The sequence below is a fragment of the Galendromus occidentalis genome, unplaced genomic scaffold, assembly GCF_000255335.2.
Source record: "Galendromus occidentalis unplaced genomic scaffold, Mocc_1.1 scf7180000076006, whole genome shotgun sequence".
NCBI classification, from domain to species: domain Eukaryota; kingdom Metazoa; phylum Arthropoda; class Arachnida; order Mesostigmata; family Phytoseiidae; genus Galendromus; species Galendromus occidentalis.
The window spans coordinates 726,671-746,919 of record NW_003803996.1 but is presented as its reverse complement, the minus strand read 5'-3'; the positions used below and the strand labels follow the sequence as shown (position 1 = coordinate 746,919).

At 51.3% G+C, this 20,249-nt stretch overlaps 4 protein-coding genes across 4 annotated transcripts; 1 reads left to right on the top strand and 3 right to left on the bottom strand.

Annotated features, from left to right (window-relative positions):
• Positions 1–3,066: 3,066 nt before the first annotated feature.
• Positions 3,067–4,656, bottom strand: LOC114828539 (uncharacterized). The gene is made up of 4 exons (XM_029113055.1): positions 4,608–4,656; positions 3,765–3,964; positions 3,487–3,612; positions 3,067–3,168 (listed from the first exon to the last, which is right to left on the bottom strand). Exons 1-4 carry the CDS (start codon positions 4,654–4,656, stop codon positions 3,067–3,069), a joined length of 477 nt encoding a protein of 158 aa, XP_028968888.1.
• Positions 4,657–6,801: 2,145 nt separating this feature from the next.
• On the bottom strand, positions 6,802–8,750 carry LOC100899534 (GTPase Era, mitochondrial). Its single transcript, XM_003738543.2, has 5 exons — positions 8,414–8,750; positions 7,991–8,313; positions 7,711–7,869; positions 7,325–7,630; positions 6,802–7,209 (listed from the first exon to the last, which is right to left on the bottom strand). The coding sequence occupies exons 1-5, from the start codon at positions 8,613–8,615 to the stop codon at positions 6,934–6,936; spliced, it is 1,266 nt and encodes a 421-aa protein (XP_003738591.2). The 5' UTR covers positions 8,616–8,750; the 3' UTR covers positions 6,802–6,933.
• Positions 8,751–9,008: 258 nt separating this feature from the next.
• On the top strand, positions 9,009–10,359 carry LOC100899394 (probable 18S rRNA (guanine-N(7))-methyltransferase). Its single transcript, XM_029113062.1, has 4 exons — positions 9,009–9,408; positions 9,592–9,867; positions 10,002–10,160; positions 10,235–10,359. Exons 1-4 carry the CDS (start codon positions 9,138–9,140, stop codon positions 10,357–10,359), a joined length of 831 nt encoding a protein of 276 aa, XP_028968895.1. The 5' UTR covers positions 9,009–9,137.
• A 197-nt stretch (positions 10,360–10,556) lies between these two features.
• On the bottom strand, positions 10,557–12,534 carry cnir (cornichon-like protein). Its single transcript, XM_003738511.2, has 5 exons — positions 12,289–12,534; positions 11,656–11,724; positions 11,432–11,547; positions 11,169–11,309; positions 10,557–11,078 (listed from the first exon to the last, which is right to left on the bottom strand). Exons 1-5 carry the CDS (start codon positions 12,361–12,363, stop codon positions 11,015–11,017), a joined length of 465 nt encoding a protein of 154 aa, XP_003738559.1. The 5' UTR covers positions 12,364–12,534; the 3' UTR covers positions 10,557–11,014.
• Positions 12,535–20,249: the final 7,715 nt, after the last annotated feature.

Sequence of the window (20,249 nt, the reverse complement as noted above, 5' to 3'; positions counted from 1 at the left end):
CGTTGCTAAACTATCAGTGACGCGCGGGACGGCGTTGGATCGGTCGCGAGGCCCCTCGGACCGACGGGCATCGATGCCAGAATACCGTCGACTGACGCTGCGAGCCGGAGGCGATGCAGTGAGAGGATAAGATTGAGATGCTGGTATCCAGTATTGACTCCGCCGAGAATCGCAGACTTCTATTCCGCCGCAAAATTGAGCGCAAAAGAGGGGTTCCGTTCGATTGAAGCGATTGCTCGATCGAAGGTTTATCCTACGTATTTTACGATTCCTGCGCGCCATGAATGAAGCCGGATCACTAGACTCGATTCTCGAAGCACTACTAGCTCATCACGCGCTTCAGACCAATAAATGAACTTTTTAAACCTTCTCCTTCAGGGAAAGTTCCCTTCGTAGACAAATTCCCCTTTTCCCCAACCATGATGCTTTGTGCTACTCAATGCCGTTCCGACATCCTGATTGTAGACATTGAAGTATCTTCCTCGAGGCGATTCTCGGAAATCCCCAAGGAGGATTCTTCATATGCGAGTCCTCTGCAACCTCCTGATTTGGGCCGTTGGGGCGACCAGCAGACCATGAGAGACTCTAAACTAAATCCGAGAAACTCTCAGGTAAGCGCCTGCTAGAGTTCCACGGTGTTTGGATACCCTATAAGCGCTCCAGCGATTCGCTCTCGTCTCAGATCTCCCCCTTCCATACGATGGGAATATCCAATTAGGGAACATTTTGATTCGAAACGTCAATCCATAACCCATCATACCTACGTCACTATGTTGCTGTGGTGAACACAAGGGCTTGAGATTGACGAAATAAGATGAGCGTCACGTCTCCTCGCACCTCTCTGACGAATCAATTAAAACCTCGCATACACTTTTGTACTGAGAATAAGCGTTCTCCGATATAGATCTGTTTCACTCGATTGATGGTGAGCACACCTCTTCCGATTATGATCCCGCTAAGTGCTGTGACCAGCAGCGTTCCGATGATGATGGAAGAAAATTGGCTCGACAATTCACTCGTACCGGAGGAAGTGTTGTTACGGTAAAATTCGTAATAGGCACGACAGCGGTGAGGATGGCGACGATAACATGCGTGTGTTTGTGTGCCGAAATCCGATCCCTCACGCTCTTTTAGAGGATTAGAGTCGCTTTATTGAGGAAACATCGGAACTCCGCTAGCCAACAAACCGATAGGCGAAGCCGGTGAGCGGGCACCCGACCAGCCGGCCGCAGACAGTCACACATATTGCATGCACGGAGACGCTCGTTCATATGTTGTTCTTTGTGAACAGAAAGTCAAGGCGAGAACGACTGCACGACCAACCAGCAAGTTAGCTGGCAAGCAAGCCTACATTTGGCTCTGCGGCGTCAAGTTAGATCGAGTTGGTTGCCTGGCTGGCTGGCTGACGGGCGAGCAACAAGACATCGAGCGATGTAGCCTTCTGGCGTATGTGCGACGAATCGGTAAATCTGTCCCGGGGTCCACTGGCGGGGTGTATGTACAGCGATGGTCGCTAGTCGGCGGCCATCGTTTTTGGAACATTCGTTCCGGCCGCGCACGAGAATGAACGAACGCTCTCTGTTCCATTCTGCAGTGAGAGAGACGACGCATAAACACGCTCGCAAGAAACCAGCCAGACGAGCGACAAATCAACCAGGTGAAACAGCGGCAGCCTGGATCGTCTCCTAGTTGAGGATTCGAGCAGCAGAGTTGTTGGGTTGCATCATGGCATGAAAAACGTTCACGCTCGCGGAACTGCATCGGAAGAAAGAAACGTCCCGACGATCACTTGCGGTACCGATATCGCGGTTGATTGTGTTCCGGATCGGGACGAGCTTGCCTTGCTGGAGAGCACCTCACCATATTCCGAGACGTCTCTGGGATATTGATATTGCTTCCGTGTGTTTTGAACGGTTCTTCTGCGGCCCACCGGATGACCGCGGGTCTCAATCGACGTCACGGAGTCGATTCCGTCGAGCTGCGATTCTCGCGCTCGAACTCTCGCTGCTCTGGATATTCCGTCGATCGAGCGGATTCTGATTTCGGTGTCAACATATTTATGCGCAACATTTCAAGCTCAAAGCCGGCTTAGGATTCGAGCGCTTGTTGCGATGTAGAAGCTCGAGGAAGTCGGGAGCTTCTCCAGCATAATGCGATGTCACCTCTCATTGTACGCTCCTTTGAGCGGAACAGCGAAAAGAAGACAGCTAGCCGGCGGGCTCAGGGAGCAAGCCGACAATCTCGGAGGTGGTGGCGGCCGGAGTCAGTTCGTACGGCAGAGAACAGAGTGTGCAATTTGAGCCTTTTGCTGCATTGTCACGGGCTGCCGACAGTCTTTTGAGGTTCAGCGACTCGAGGTGTGGTCGTCGTTTGGAAAATGCCGCAACTATTGTGCTCGATGAGGTGTCGATCGAGACCCCACAGGCTCGGAGGACGAGAGAGAAACGCATGGCATGAGAGAGCCACGATGACAAAGCTAGACAACGGAAAATAGAGCTGGCAACCTAAACCAGAGAATGAAGTCAACGCTTGCGACCAAACTATGAGTGTAGGAGTCATTCACATGCTCGATGGATGATACACCGAGCGACCTCCCAGCACTCGAGCGGAACGCCTTCAATGAAGACTCACGGCACCAGTCAGCTATCAGACTCTGCTTCGCGAGAGAGGAGTTTTCCGTGCGATTTTCAGACAGTTTGATGCTTTCTAATCGAATAGTCTCTGCGAGAACACAATCTTCCCTGAAAATCGGTCAAATTGATACGAGTTCTGTTACCGTGCTTGGATTCACTGTCGCGAGTCGTGAGAGCTCGATTTTCGTCTGGATTCATTCGTCTGAATACCTGCTCGGTTTTTGTAGCGCTCGCGATTCTCTTTAGGGGAGTACGTGAGCCGCAATTGATTTCTTCATACTTCTTATTCTACGAGCCCTAACCCCATGTGGACGGGTCATCGCGCAGAGAGAACGCTGATTCAGGATTTCCCTATTCAACTCAACAGTGGCTTTTATCTACATTGAATACAATTTGGAGTTGTTCAGAGTCAACTCCGAGCTCATGGAGTGCGCTATAGGAACGCACTCCGATCCGATGTACAAACTCCGTTTTCACAATTCCCAGAACGACCACTCATCATGCACGGAACGCCATCGTCCACAGTCACATAAACCTGAAACGACAATGAGGTCAGGGTTCGATTCCTGTGGCGAAGCCGTCCGATTGTTCAGACAGAAGAGCCGTCATTTCCACGAGGAGTTGCATCACTGAATATCAAGGAGACACTGGAGCCCTATCGATGCGAGACTCCAGGTCGTCATGGACCCAGTTTCGTCAGAAAATTGGCTCAATTTCGGGACCGTCGGAAACGTGCTGGTGATGAGATGTTATTGCTCGTGTTTGCGACGTTGACGGCTGCGCCCGTCCCGATTATCATCGGCCGAAAATGTAACGGGTGGCAAGGGCACAGCAACGAAGCGATGCAACCTACCGGATTCGATCTCCACTCTTCACCACAGAGTACACTGTGGCACGCCAATTCTGAATGCACGCGTGACTGCACTGTCAGCTGACCGTAGGCTAAGAGCCAGAACTCGAACAACGTCATGCTGCGGGCCTGTGGGATGGCGGTAAGTAATAAGGAACAAGGAAAATTATTCGCTGACTCCGGGTCAAGGAATACTAGGGGAGAGATCATTTTAGGCACGAATGCAGGACCGTGCAGACGCTGGCCGGAAATTGGCAATTTTCTCTGAAGGATCTACCCACCATCAAAGCGAGCTCGGGGTCCATGTCGGGAAGGTGTGTCATCTGGAATTCATAGTTCTCCTGAAGTCGCTCCAAAATCGTCGGCCCGAATCCCTCGAAAACGCGAGCCAAACGATCGCTGCATCTCTGAATGACTATCGATGTCCACCGCTCCAATTGCGTCGTGTTGTAGGTCGCTTGGGCGTTACAGGATGACGGCACTGAAACAAGAAACCTCTGATGTATTCCCTCTCAGCTAAAGGCGATGCGACCGGAAGGGGGCTTGCAAACCGCCTCCGAGGACTGTTGACAAGGTCTCCCGTCGCGAATACTCGTCATCAGGTTCCTCGGGATGTGTGCGCTATTTCCAAGAGTCGAGTGTAGGAGTCCTGATTGCATCAGAATTATTCCAGTCTACATTCGGAGGGATTGTTCGAGACTCGGGTTCCGCTCCGAGCCCTGAATCGGTTCACGAATCCATCATGCTGATAACGAATGGGGCAAGCTTTAGGAGTCGCCCTCCGATGAATGGGCGTTTGAGTTTCCAAGCGTTCTCAGCCTGGAAATCTCCACACTTCGGGTCGCAATCAACCGAAATATCATGCAGAGTTTCATCGAGAGTCTCTCAACGAGTAGAACCGGCTGGGGACGCTGATATGTCCAGAGGTCCAGAAGAATCATAGAGTTGTGCGCGGTTTCGTGACGACTCGAGGGTATTGCGAGAGACATGCAAGGAGTCCATGTCTGATCGACGACATTGACGAGATGCGATCGCCGGCGAGAACGAGTTGCTGACCGTGAGTTTACTCATCGACTGCTCGTCCTCGATGGGGTCAATGAGTCTATTGAGAGGTTGAAACTTACCGGAAAAAAATCCGCAAATAGTCGCCACCAGCACGAGGCGCTCGAGCATGGTTTTTCTTGGATACAATACGCAGTCTGACACTTGTTAGTTCAGTGGACAGAACAAGGCGACAAACGAACGATGGAGGCGGCGACAACTCGTTCACAAGCGTGTGTGGTCGAACATGCCGCTCGCTTGCTCGCGATATTCTTACCTAGTGCGACCCCGATCCGTGCTTATTGAAGCCTGATGTGAGGGTCGCCAATGACAGAATCAAGTTCCACTTACAACAAGCCAGCGCTTGAACATCGGTGAGCGAAGGCGAGGGCAATTTGCACCGAGCGTCAATCAACAGTCCACCGGCGGATGATCCTCACATGATCAGATCGATTTGCTCTAGTCGAATGACTTCACACGCGATCAGTAAGTGAGCTGTACTCAAAGAACATCAGGTCAACGCCTCCCGTGAGCATTGCTGCGCCGATAGTCCATGAAATTTTTTTTTCAGAAATATAGCATGAAAATTTTCCTGCCGATCTTCTATCCTCTGGACGCAGCGCAGCGTTCATCATCTCTATCTCAACGCTTCCACCAAGCTTGCTTGAGTGGCTCTCCGGTGGTCGTGGAGCGGCACTCGGAGACGAGCCGGAGAGCTTGAAAGGCTGGGGTGACGAGTCGCGCTCGGCTCGTCTCATGGCTAGACGTGTTTGACTGCAGTACCGGAGTCGCCATTGACAGCTCGGGACACGGGATCCGCGGAGTCTCGAGTCGTTCGAGAGAGAAAACCTTGAATCAGCTCTGTGGCGGATCCGAGGGGGGGGGGGCTGTCGGGCGATCGCCCGCCCCCTCGAGACTTCCTATGCTCCCCATCATATAGGAGGTCCCAGGTATCAATCCGCCCCTCCCTCGACGCATTGAACGCCCCCCCCCCTGGAGGACTCCTGGATCCGCCACCGTATCAGCTCCGATACCGAGATCAACAGCGGAACTTTTCATTCCCGTCGTTCCTTCCATGAGTTCGACGCAATCTGATTCTGAGGAAGAATTTTTAACAGCCATCAAGGATATACAGCTCTGCCTGTACATTCCGCGGTGATCTGCTGAGGAACAGATGATTCTCCTTCAACCGTGAAGGATCACCCGGACTCGCTGCTCGGCCCTTAATCCGTATCGAGTGCGACGATACGAGGATGCGATCCTGGAATCATTGCCCAATTCTCGGAGGACTTCACTTAAAATCAGTCAAGCCTGGTATCTTCGAATGATGGCTGACGATAGTACGCGGGTCTGGCATTCGGGCGAGCGTCCCAGCTCCGATCGGCTCGATGTGTTCCACTCATTCATGTGAATACGCGGTAAAATCCTCATCTCGAGTATGGAGCAGGGACCTTGTGGAGGATTTTATTTTCGCCGGAATCACGTCGAGATGACGGTGTGGCGCAGCCCTCCAAGAGCTCTTATGGCGGATTCGAAAACGCCGTCCGAAGCGCTTTTGATATCCGGAATCCCTTTCATCCGGAGAAGGGATCCGAATCGGTATGGAGCATGAATATCGTCGGAAACTTCGCTGCGGCCTTGCTCGCAACGCGCATAAGGGCGAAAAACCCCCGCACATCATCTGATACGCTATCGCTTCCGAATTTCCTACTCGCAGGGATAGGTCCTCAGAACCAATATGATTAGCATTGGAGGGGATAGGAGTGGGGCCTGGAAAAGGTCTGTTGCATTCGAAAGCTTGTTATCGGGTTCGCTATTGCCGAATCAATTGAAATCCACAAGCTTGTCCGGGACCGAGCAGTCAGCTCGATGCAACCGAGCATCCATCATAACCGGTTGCGTTATAACGAGGTTCCACTGTGCATATTTTGGAGTAAGTACGAGGTGAAGCTCTGCCTCGCCACTGAAACTCCCACAAATATGCAACTCGCTGCTTCCTCTTATCGATGCAGCAGGATTGGGTCGTCCCGTAGAGAACGTATCACGTGATCCCGGACACGGGGATTTTTTCTGATTGTTTTCGACTGGTGCCTCCAACTCGGGGCTAAGGCGCCCCTCCACAGAATATCACAATAATGTATGGCGTGAGCATTAAGACAAGTCGGCCATCCCGGTGTCCTCAAGAAACCTGGGAATATTCCGAAAAAAACCGATACAATATAAGTGATGTCATATGTACACAGCGTGAACGTACGGTTCCGGGCGCAGATCTTTCGTGGCAGAATGGTCGACTTTATTCCTCGGAAGGCGTGAGTCCCTGACCGGCATACTTCAATTTACAATTGTGCATATACAATGTGTGTTGTGTATGTACCAACGATTTTCACTCGTTCCTGCCAGAAAATCTCATCAGGAGCTCCTCTCTGCTACCCTTTTATCATCACTCTTCGGTTTCTTTGTCGACTTCACGTTGAGCACGAATAATTTAAGAACTACTTCACAGCCGAAAACGTTACACAACTGCTGTCGTGATGCGTCAGAGATTTTTGCGATGATCCTTCCCTCTCTACCTAAAGTCGTCGTAACCTGCCGATCGGTCTGGCATCGGATATTCATGTCGATATGGAGGGATCCGGCGTCGTCGAGGAACCAATTCATGACTCTAGGGACAAGTAGGTACGGAACCTGCAAAAGAAGATAGAAAAACCGCTCAGCTCATGGGCCGCTGATGACACCACATCAGGCGAAGCCAAGAACGAAGGAGGAATCGACGATTGCTAATTATTATCGGAACTCTAACCTCTCTGTCAAGATGGTCGAGCAGTTTGCTCTTGACGATACTCTCGGCGAGCTCCGTGGGATCCTGTTTCACGATGAACTCCTTCCTGTACTGCCAGATGCCCTTCTGGGCCCTACTCGATAGGTATTCCCTCAAATCGTCCATACCGTCGTTCTTAGTTGCCGACACAATGAAGACACGCTCGAAGTGTGTCCAAGTCTCTAACCTGGGCGGGTACCGCTGCTTATATGTCCCCTCATCGGGATTCTCACTGGATCGTTCGAGATCTTCAGATCGTTCTTCAGCGATAGGGTCCTCGTTCGCTGCCTTCGAAAGAGAGTCGCTCAGAGTTGCACTGCCGTGTATCCGATTAGGGGCTTGTGAGAAATATCAGATGGTGAAGCTACCTTTTTCATTCGTCGACGCTCTTCTGCCTGCCAGATCTTTTCTTTCAAACTGATGTCCGGTTTGACTTCCCATTTCCGCAGTTTTTGGTTGCCGACCGTGCCTTTGCACAGACTCTCGATGCAGCCTAGCAAATCGCGCTTGTTGGGGACCGCGTCGACCTGGAAGATCAATTCATTCGGAATTCTCGTTCCCTTGACGCATCTCTTCAGGAATTGTGTAGAGAGAGGAACTAGTCTTCTTGTTGGGTTAAACCACTATGGCAGTCATGGATTCTCTCACCTTATTTAGAACGAGAATGCTACATCCATCCGGTTTCTCTATCCGATGCTGATGTAACAATTTCAGCATCTCGAGACTCAAATACTCTCGACGATAAACATCCGATGCGTCGATGACAGCGGCAAGAACGTCGATATCGTTTTCTAGAGCTCTTCCAGGCGCGGCGACCATTTCCGAGGGTAGTCGGTGCTTTCGAGCGTGTATCCGATGTATAGCACCAGGCGTGTCCACGAGAACCATTTGGAGCTCATCGGTGGTCAGTGCGACGTCGTAGGATTCACGCGTTGTGTGAGGTTTTCTCGACACTGAACAGATGTCCTTCTCTGCGAAGAAATGAAGACACGATGATTCAACGACACTCGGTCGACTCGAGTGTGTGCGTGCTGATGCTGATCCATGAGAGGTCTAGTCGTGAGCACTTACCAACGAGTCTGTTGATGATTGTGCTTTTCCCCACGTTGGGATCCCCGATAAAAGCTACTCGAACGCGATTCCCCTCATGCTGAGGCGGGGTCGTCACAGTTTCATGGAAGTCCCCCAAGGTGCGCGGCATGCTCTGAGCCCCTGCTCGCAGACGAAACTCCGATGATACATGGAGTCTCCGGATCAAATACCGGGCGAACATTTCCGGAGTGAGGAAACTCCTCTCGAATCCTCGCACTGGATCCTGCGAGCCGATCCGGGGGATATTCTCAGGCTCACTCAGACACAATCCGGAGAAACAGCTGCACACGGCGATGAGGGCGAGTGCGAGGGACTTGTGTACAGCGCGCCAGCTGATCTATCTTGACTCGACAACTCCCAGACTGCGGCTCCTCGTGCGAACGATTCTAGTATTCAGTCAGGGAGTTGTTTACATGCGTCGAGAACTCCCGCGCACAATGTTTCGTCGAGCTCCGCCCCGGTTGCGCAACCCGGGTTCGAGCATTCTCGCTCACCGTTAGCTCGGGAGGCGATTTCGACTCTGAGGAGCCGAATCTGCCCTCGCATGTTAGAAGAACACATGGCAATGTTATTGTTTTGAAAACACGGTACACCTACCGCCGGGCGCCAGTCGTTCAGTTTCTTTGAGAGAGTTCCGAGAGTTCTGTGACCGAACTTTTATTTCGCCTCCTGTTCTTGAGCTCATTTCAGCTTAGGATCGATAATGGCTCGTCGACCTGAATATCAAGCTCCGCCGGAAATTTTCTACAATGAAAGTGAAGCTAAGAAATATTCACAAAATTCTCGAATCATTGGAATTCAAAGCGAAATGTCGGAGCGAGCTCTAGAACTCCTCGCTCTTCCTGAAGACGCCGAGGGGCTCTTCCTCTTAGACATTGGCTGCGGCTCTGGCCTCAGTGGAGAATCCATCTCGGAACAGGGACATCATTGGATCGGAATGGATATCAGCGCAGCAATGCTGGAAGTTGCCATAGGTGAGTCAGACGCTGACATTTTTCGAGAGAGAGCTTAGACAGACTCGAAGAGACATTGGGTTCTCAGATTGGGATTCGGCTAACTACTGCTGGATGGAAGTCGCCGACGGGCAAGCTGTTACTACATTTCGCCATTGTTGAATTGACGTCTCGAATCGTCCCTTAATGTTTTCCCGTCCTCAGATCGAGAAGTTCGCGGCGACCTGATAATGGCCGACATGGGTGATGGAGTGCCTTTCAGAGCAGGAACTTTCGATGGCGCCATCTCGATCTCAGCTCTGCAATGGCTATGCAATGTAGACAAGTCGTACCACCATCCAGTGAAACGACTCGCGAAATTCTTCAGCGGCCTGTATGCTGCGTTGTCGAGGGGATCGAGGGCTGTTTTCCAGTTTTACCCAGAGTCCGGAGACCAGGTGGATCTGATCACGCAGCAGGCAATGAAAGCCGGCTTCACAGGTACGATTCGACATTTAGTTCGACTCCGATCGTATCGTTGGTGCTCAATTCGGTATTGCAGGAAACCGTGAGCGATCATCTTCTTGAAATGCTAAATGAAAGTTCATGGAATCAACGTGCCCGCTCATTCACAGGTGGGCTCGTCATCGACTATCCAAACAGTGCGAAGGCTAAGAAGATGTTCCTCGTTCTATTCACCGGGGGTCAGCAGAGATTGCCCTCGGCGCTGGGGACGGAAAATGAAGTGAATCACGCACAATTCACCAAGCGGGAAAAGGTTAGAACTCGAAATTGTGAGCCGCGTCTTCCACTATTTTGGCTTATTAATGAAGGTCACGCTGTTTCCAGTTCGCGGGGAAACGAGGAGCGAAAAATGTCAAGTCTCGAGTCGAGTGGATCAAGGAGAAGAAAGAGAGACGACGGAAGCAGGGGAAGGAAGCGAAGCCCGACACGAAGTACACGGGCAGACGGAGAGCTGGTCATGGGTTTTGATGCTGTAATAAAGAACCAAATAATGGTTTGGAATCTTCTTCTTCCTTACCGAAAAGCAGATGGACCTGTGAAAACACGAGCTGAGCTTCTCTGGGCTATTGAGCTTCTCGGTGACTTCCTCTCCCAAGGAGAGCCTGGCGGATGCAGACCATGACGTTGGCTGATAGGAATTTCGATAGGGGAAATAATCGATATCATATTGGACATGTTTATTATTTTCGCGGCGTTTGCTTCTCAAGTTCCCGATGTCCGTCGGGAGGCATATATACAGAGTTGGCACAAACATTTGTGCCCTGAACGGATTAAAATATCGCTAGAAGACTGGAGCCTTCCGTTCTTCGGATTGAGGATTTCTGTAGTTCCTAAGTGATCCTCGCGCAAGGAATGTTTAGAGTGATTGGGATTGAGACGCGGTGGGCTCCGGTGAAATTTCTCAACAACATGGAAGAGCTACGATCGATGGGATTCGAGGGAAAATCATTTCACATCCGGTGAATTTGAGCGCTCGTCGCTCCGGCGCAAGTAACGATGAGCGCATATAGCCTTAGGCTCTTTTCAACAAGTGCTGAACATTTCAGCGCCTCATGGAATCAAGTCCGTGAGCTTCAGACGGGGCTGCAGACCGACTCCATTCAGAGTTTGATGAAGAGTCCCTTCAGAACTCTCCCGCCGCTCCCACTGTTCTCGGACTTGTGCGAGTGAGGAGGCTGAGTATCATGCTGTAATATCGAAAGTATCAAATTGAGATCTCTGGCTGATCACTGACATTCGATGCCCGCGAGAAAATAGCATCGTGTCTGAGTTCTCACCAATAGAGGTAGATGAAAAACATCGTTAAGTAGTAGGCGAGTCGGATCACAGAATCTCGCATATGCACTTTCAGCGATCCTCGGTTATGTATTTCTGTGGGATCATATACGCCGAAATTGCCCCCAGGAACCTTCAACACCCTGAAAGAAGGCGCCGCGTCAACCCATCAATCAGAATCAATTGGCACCCTGCCTGTCCCCAGGCGGTCCAAGTACCGCGCGTCTCCTCCTGGTACTAGGAACGATCGAGGATATGGACCTACCGATAAAGCAACCAAGCAGTAAGAGGAGCGTTCACGAGGAATAGAATCCAGTGACCATTCACGAGTAGGAGCATGATATTGAGAGCGGCCTGAGCGACCATTTCGGTTGTGACCCACTGGAAAAGTTGACAAAACTTCGAGATGTAGCACGCGTAGTTCATTGCGCGAGTCGAAATCTTCCTCGCCCTGTATATGTTTTTGACCGCGTGACCCTCGAGACTAACCTTGTTCAGCTTCGTACAGCACTCCTGGGCGTTCAGGTAATCGCACTCAAGGTCCGACAGAGTTATGACCTGCAGAATCGAAAATGTGAGCAAGAACTTCGAACGGATTCTCCACGGGGAGGAAGCAACGTGATCTCGATTGCTCTGAAATCTTTCGCTTCCCTGGATCGCTATTCAAACTCTTGATGCCTTGCCCGAGAGTTTTTCGCGAAACTCGCAAAGTCTGACATCCCCCCGCCGCTGGAGAAGTTTCAGAATTCCGGCATGGCTAAGTTAGGAATCAGAACTTCGACCCGGTTGCCTTCTTCGGTGCTTGTCGGCGAGCATGCACGGACGAGCGGTGTCAAGATATATTCCCTCAACGACGCATCACCGCTCGGATTCCAACGGAATTCGGAATCTCCCCTCGAATTATTCGAAGCAGAGACACTTCCGCAAGAATTGTTCCGGAAATTTTCTCTTCCCACGCAGAGGGAATCGCCGGACGAATCTCGGCAGGTCCAGCACGAATCGCCGATATCAGGGAGCATTCCAAGCGAATGAGCGAAGATACCTCTCGAGTGCTCCGCAATGCTCTCCCTCTAGTGCCTTCCCCACCTCCAGGATTCCAACCAGAATACTTCCACCACTCACCACATAAACTGTCAAAAAAAGTAAGCCACCGGTGTCAAACAGGCTGAAAGCGAACAGGCCGACGTCTCCAATCATCTTTCCAGCTCCTGTCCTCGCCGCGACGGAGAATTCGTGAAACTCTGCCACTCAGCTGATCTTCCACGGCTCCTTGGCCTCTTTCGCGGCTAAGAATACTTAGGATACGACTCTAGGACCTGGGATGGTGACATGTGGGGGAGAATTTTTCCCTACACCCTCGGTTTGTTTGGAGTTTGGAGACTCTTGCGGTCTGCTACAAGTCGCCAAACAAAGTCTAGGCGCGCGAAAATTTCAAGGGTCGTGAGTCGTGAGTGCGGTGCGCCGAGGACCAGACAGGTCTGAATGAAGGCACCCCCAGAGACGACCGATCGTCTTTTCCGCGGAACCGTGAGTGCATGTTCCGCACCGGGGAGCGGATCGATGAGCATGGGGAAGGATGAGGATTACTTAAGTCACTGTTAGCGTCCGAGACGGATTACTCCGAGGCTGGATGCTTCGCCCACGCCGTATGTCGACTTCTCAATCGGGGAGGTTTCCCATGAGAAATGCCCCTAAAGATATGCTTCCCTGAAGTGAACTCGGATCCTATGGGAGATTACCCTCCGACGGAGGCATCAGCCCACAATGGGTGACTAGCAAAACGAGATCTCATGACCCACGCGGGAAGATTCAGACAAGCTTATTATCAATTATCACAACCGAGGAATCGATTCCGTATAGTATTGGAGCTCTACCTTATCCGTGGGAGAGATATCTAATGCCAAGCTCTGAGCTTCCGTCTCAACTACCGTGTTTCCCCGAATGTATAAGCTTTGTCTAGATTTGCGGACTTGGCGTTAGAATAAGATATCCTCCGAAAAAACCTCAGTGGGCAGAAATGAGCTCGAAACAGATCTCACTCAGATTTCTCCCCGAAGCCGAAGTACTCATTCTCCGATTCGCGCACCGCGTAGGAAGCGTTGACATGAGACTTACAGCTTATAGCTAGACGCAGATGCACGTAGAGAGTTTCACGGAATGATCCACTATCGCTGTCGTTAAGAACGCTTCGTGACTCATCGGAACGAAGAGCGCTCCGACACTGGTTACATTGTGTGGTGACGAGCAGGAAATTCGGCTCAGTCCTGCAAGGATAGGAAGCTCGATATTGGTGTGGTGCGCGGCTGGCGAATGGACCTTGAGGGCTTCGGCGGTAATATCGAAGAGGTCAGGTTATCTCTATGGAACTCATGGATTTGAGATCACCTACATCGGCAAACATGACCGACTCGGACCGAAAACGCACGGAGATCGAAGCGCAAGATCTTGAGGCATGTCTTCAACTTTTTCGCTTCACGACTTCTTCACTAGACTTCGATGAAGATTCTGCAGAGGGGGATGACATTGTGATTGTCGAGTAAAGACAATGGTTGAAGTCTCTCCTCGTAGACCGGGATTGTGTCCAGTGAATTGGAATGACCCCCTCACCCCCTGAAAGTGAGCTCGGGAGTCTTTCTTGAGGGTCGAAAGAAAATAAGGCCCGGACGTATAAATATTCGGGGAAACATGCTATATCCAAATTGGGCCTCGTTTCCTCCGAGGATAGGTTCAACTAGCATTGGAGAATATGAAGGTCAGAGCTGTGGAATGGCTGACCCTACGGGAGTTGTTCTTCATTCGACAACAAGGCTTTCGTCTCTCGTCATCAGAACATGAAAATAAGTTACTCGGGTAGATTACGAATACCCCCTTATGGAATATCGGCAGTGGTATGTACAGTCTTGACAGGCAACGCATTAAACAGGTATCATTTCTCGATTATCCATTATCGAGACTTGTTGTTGCGGCGAGCAATGCAGCAGTGGCGCAACCAAGCGGCATCAACAACTCGTTCGCCCTTCGTCTCGTGGCCTTCTATTCGCAACAAAGCATGGCGGAATCTTCAGGGGATCGAGATTGAAGCTAACTGTTCCCCGAAGCGTCCAGCTAATTTCCGGAGCTTCCCTTCGATTATTCTCGACTTGTACATCTTGACATTTATCTTCATACTTGGCTGTGCCGTGGATTCCTCGGTAGATGACACGGAAAATGGGTGTCAAACGCACTGCAATTATGCTGGAAAGAGAGACGAAAAGTGTTCCTCGTAAGCGTTCCCGTGTGTGTTACGTTCGGCCATTGTCTGGACAGAATTGGTCCGATTAGTCGCGAATTGAGTAACGGCACCGCCATCAGGTATGCGATTGTGGTGCGCAGTCTAAATATCCAAAAGCCCGTAGTCTGTTGCGGACAGCGCCCTGCGCAGCTCCAAGTAGACCTTGAAAATCCCGCGGAGAACTTTCCCGGACATGCCTCGTTCGAGCGATTTGCATCGGCCATATCAGCGACAGGACACTTGGGGCTAGCGGCTTATCGTGTTAGATTAATTCGATAGAAACTCTCGGCATTCGCAGTCCCTCTTCCAGAGAACGGGTTTACGGCTCCGAAGACAAATATCATGGGACATTCGCTTAGGCTCTCTCTGAGTCCCGCTCCTGCCGTTCGATGGGGCTCGATGATCATCTATATCCATACATGTAAGCATACGCACGCCACATGACGTCTCTCTTTCTTAACCGACTGTGATCTAGTCGCGATTTCCTCTCTTATTTCTATGATCCATGATCATCGCCATCGGAGCAAAAGGGAGATCAGATAGACAATTGTTTCTTCGAGCCCAGACTCATAGCCCAGCGAGGATTCATTCGAAACGGGTTTCCCGGCCCTGGGGGGCTTCAGAAATATTTCGAACTCCCAGTTCGAGCAGCCGTCGTTGACCGCGACCGATCTCGGCCATCAGAGATTCAATGATCCATGCCATCGGGATCTCGTCCGGAATCGCACTGCATTTCAACAACCTGCTCCTAAGCCCTGGTCGCGACAATACGGTAATGACAGGATTCATCCTTGATGGCGAGGCCGAAAGCCATTGCGATCCTCGTCACTCATGGGAAGGAGTTGAAGGAGGTGATCTGTGTCCGACATATGGCCCTTCCTTCGAAGATTCCCCACACTTCTTCGGACTTCCACTCATCTCTAGCCTCAACGTTCTCGGCGACTCTTCGTCAGAAACGACATCGATGCCTTCACGTCCCAGTTTCTTTCGCCGCCTCCCGTGCTAGCCCGAGAGGCTCCGACTCAATCCAATCAAATCCGAGCGAATGGATGAAGGATGCGGTTCTCGAGCAGGACAAAAGAGGAGTCGAACGAATCTATTCGGAGACCCTCGCGGGACTGGTGCGGAAGCTCCAAGATTCCTACGGAGACGAGGAGCTCGGAGCCTCCCTCACCTCGTATGACCGCGCGAGAGCTACCTTGTATCGCGCGCGCGCGCGACGGTCGTTCCAGGACGACTTGAGGAATGTCGTTCGGGGGCGTTATCGAGAAGACATAGTCGTGGAGTGGGTGTCACCTACCCGTCACCAGCACCAGATATAGATGGTAAACAGCCTATATTCTGTTTCTCTATGGTGTGGTCACAGGGGGCAATTTTTGTTATCATAAATGTATGACTACGACGGGATCGATCGCGAATCGATTCCTGCTGTCACATACACTGATATTACTAACGGCCCGAGGGCGCCGTGACGACGACGCGCCTGCTCGCCGCGTCTCGCCCCCTCTGAAGGGAGTAACGGTATATAAGGAAGGCATAGCCATGCCTCCATCCACACTAAAATAACGACGTGTTCAGACCAGAGCTCGTCACTAAGGGCCCGCGAAAAGCTCCACTTACTGAGTGGACTTACGCTCTTCTTTGAGCCTATCTACCTTTCACCTAGTCTCACCGGACGCCGGTTCGAGACAGGGGAATAGGCCGAAACCCCGTGGCGAAGATTTCCTTCTCTTCGACGATGGTTCCGAGAACGGAACCCTCGGTTCTGGCTCCAGATAGACCCTTGTGAGTCCCCGGCCGTCTTCATCAAGAGCACGTTCGAGGTGGTACCGCGATTGTTCACGCAGCTGTACACTCTTTTTGCAAGGGACAGCTCTCCCCTCTAGCATTTTCCCGCTGCCCGATGAGAGGAAGGAAACAGACTGTAGGTTGTTCCGATTGTTGAAGGATCACGCTTCTTCGATCGGAGAAGTTTTCGCTCCTCTGGCATTCTAGCTGCACCTTGAAGCAGCCACCCTCCGCGCCATCCAAGACGAGTTCCAATCGTCGGCAATTGAAGGGTGCAATTTCCTTTTTAACCAATGTCTGAGGAGCAGGGTCCAATCGTTGGGTCTCGTATCGTACTACGGCGCGCACACGACTAATCACATTGAGGCTTGGCATAGCTCCCGAGCCGTACTATTTGGGAGGGCCAAGTAAATATTTCCGAGCTCATAAAATTCTTGAAAACAGGGAGACAAGAAAAAGGCGGACAGGCTTCTGCTCCCAGCCTAGCAAGCCTCGCCGAAGCTATCGCCCAAATAAGGTATCTTGTCGCGTATGCAGGATTTTTTCTTGGGGGGGGGCTAGATAGAATCTTGGGCGGGGCTGAGATTCCAAGATGGCGGTCCTTTCCTATGTTTCACCATTGTGAAGAAGAAATCTTGGGGGGCTATATCCCCCTTAGCCTCCCCCCTAAATACGCCACTGCTTGAACGAGCGTTTGATTCGTCGGACAGACCAACTCGAATTTCGAGTTCGGGGCGAGAACCCCGATGGAGTATTCTCCTGAGCGTTGATTTCGCCCAATTTAAGAGACGAAAGATATGTCATGCGAGACCTGACTTGACCGTTGACTTGAATGCGTCAAAAAAAACGCAAGCGGTCTTTCGAGCGAATAATGAGAAGGGGTATGAAGTTCCATACCGCCTCCGTACATCTGAAAGTTTGGTGTTTTTCCCCTCGTCATCATAGATTCGGGCTCCCACTCATCCGGCTCTCTCGGAGTCGGGCTCCCACGATTCGGGCTTCCAGAACTTCTGGTTTACACAATTCAGGCTCTCGCCATTCTGGTTTTCATAATTCTTGCTTACGCAATGCAGGCTTCTGAGATGGAACTATCAAATCGAAGCGAATGGAATCCCGTGAACACAGTACACCCCATTTGGCCGCGAGGTCCCGCGGCCATATACCCTATCTCTTGAAGCAATCTTCGGGCCAAAATATCGGATAGGATATGCCCGAAGAAGGCTCGTCAGCGGGAAGCGCTGATTTGACGTAAAAACAACTTTAATTCCACGCAGGGGGTAGAATCAATGTAATTCGTCCTCACTGAAACGTTTGAGGCACTTTGCGACCCGATAACTCGTGTTTCTCAGAACGGATCCGATTGTTGAATGCACCGATGTGAAAGGAACTTACGGAGGTATCTGCCATTCGATTTCCGTGCTTATGCCAGGCGGTTTTGAAGGTTCCCGGGAGCGATTCTGGCGCCCTGGTGGTGGAGAAAGTTGAATGAGGAAAAGACGTTTTCACGCAATATTACGGTAGCGGCGTCGACACTACCCGCGCCTCTCCACCATGAAATGCTCGTCAGAGCTTACGGTGTCTGAGTGAGCCCTGAGTCGCGCTCAAGCATTCCGATGGTCTCTGGTACTCGGGAATGGGGTTTTCATTGTCGAAACAAAATAACGTGGGATACCTCCTCAAAAATTCGAGGACGTCGATTCGCAAGCATTATTAGACGAGGATGATACTTAGACGCAAGCGGAACTTGCTGAGACACTCGGTGTAGATCAATCCAGGATCTCCAGACGCTTCCACGCAATGGGAAAAATCCAAAAGCTGTCCAGAAGGGTTCCTCATGAATTCACGGTAAGGCAGCGAGAGGCCCGTAAGACAATCAGCAAAATCCTTCTTGATAAATTCAAGAGGAAGTTATTTCTGCATCGCGTCGTCACTGGGGACGAGGAATGGCTATATTTTGAAAATCCGAAGCGTCAGAAATCGTGGGTGAACCCTGGGCAAGCACCTTCGAGCCTTCAAGCACCGTGAGGCCGGACCACTTCGGGAAAAAGGAGTGCTGTGCGTTCGGCACAGAATCCATCGATTGCCTGAGAGATGGGCGTCGTGTATGAGGAACGACGGCGCGTACTTCGAATGAGATCAGTTCTTTCGATAAAAATTTCCAGCAAAATTTGTCTCTTTTCATGTGCATACATTCACTTTCATCTACATCTGACGGTTGAAGCAGGATTTTCCACCGCCGAGGGTGTCTCCCAAAGGACAGTCTTCTCATCTCTCCAATGATACGAGCCCTGCCGAGGCTGTTGTTGAAGCTGCTACGGCTGCCGTTGCTGCTGGAGCAGAACAAGCAGCTCATCCTGCTGTTCTGACTGCGGTGGCTCCCGTTGCTGTCGTCGATGAGGCTGAGGTTGATTAAGTTGCTGGAACAGTAGCCGTTCCAGCAGGCCATGTTGTTCTTGTTGCTGCAGGAATTGCTGGTGTTACTGCTGGAATTGCTGGTGTTGCTGCTGTAGTTGCTGGTGTCGCTGCTGGAATTGCTGGTGTTGCTGCTGTAGTTGCTGGTGTCGCTGCTGGAAATGCTGGTGTCCCAGAGGTTGGATATTACGTAGAATTGTCGTGGCAAGCTACGCAAGAGGCCGTACGAGCTTCTTGCTGGCCCCGCATCGTTGATGACTCGTTTTTCTCTTACTCTTAATTCTGATTATATCTGAACTCTTTCGAGGACTCTCGGGGAGACGATATTCTCCTCAAACGGAAGCGAACGGACGGATGTTCCGTCTGCCTACCATGAGGTCAGTGATCTATTCGACGAGTCTCCCTCAACGAGATCCTGGATGACTCTTTCCACCATTCAAGTTATTTAGTATTTTCCGAAGGGTTCGTGGTATCTACCACATTGCCTATGCCAAGCCTGTTCGCAGTTCAATGTATATGGAAAGATCCCGCATCTGACTGCGCTCTATTGCGCACTATAATTCATAATGTATTGTCTACCATTGCATCTGGCGAATCGCTTCGGTGGAATATTTCTGTCGTGTTTTGCGAAAGAAGTTCCTCCGCAGGGAAATCCTCCATGCCAAAGTCTGGTCGAAGCCTCTGCATCTCTCGTCATTAGGGCTTTATAGAAAACCCCAAGTTCTCAGAGGACAAGCGACACGAGGAGTTCCTGATCGTCATGTCACAGCACATCGAAAATACCCGCTGGTGAGGAATTCAACGTCGAGATCGATGAGGGCATTGCAGCCATCAGGGCGATCATCTGCAAGCAGTCTCAGGGGGAATACCCGACGGTACCGCCAGAGATTTGGCAGGGTTAGCTCGCCACCTCTCACGGGACCCCCGAGGCGACACGTCGGGTGCGCCCCAGACCGGCTCATAGTTCGACGCTGAGTGTTCCCCGTCACGTTCGTGAGGCTACGGAGGAAAACTAGGCCTCGCGTCTGCAGCCTTCGCATGCGGTGGCGACTGCACCGGCGACGCGCTCGGCCCACGATCAGACATTTCTCCGGAGGTCTTCTCGGGGGTGAATTAATAAGGTGCTTGAGCTAACGGACTCGAATTACCAGGTCGCGCTTGATGCGCTCCACCAGAATTACACTCGCACCGAAAATGACAAACAAAGAACTCCATCAGAGCTTCGGAATCTTCCTCGAGTCCTCCGCTACACGGATCTCTCGGCGCTGCGAAGTCTATCGAGCCTTCTCCAGACCAATATGGCGACCCTCGCATCGAACGGAATCCCGCTCGACGATTTTGCGCTGCCTTTCAAATCAGCTATCGATGCCGCATTAGCGAGCCGTCTCCGACAGGAGTACAAGGATCTCCGTCGTCTCGAGAAGAGACTTGTCTTTCTCTCGAGCGGTAGCCGAGAGAGAGCTCGATGGCGACGATCACCGAGGAGCAGGCGTCAGCGACAGTTCTCAACAATAACAGCGAGAACGACGCCAGCTCTGTATGAGCTGAGGCGGCATCGAATATTCGGAATCTCATTGAGTTTTTCCGCCCGCGCGTTCGTGATTGGTAAGAT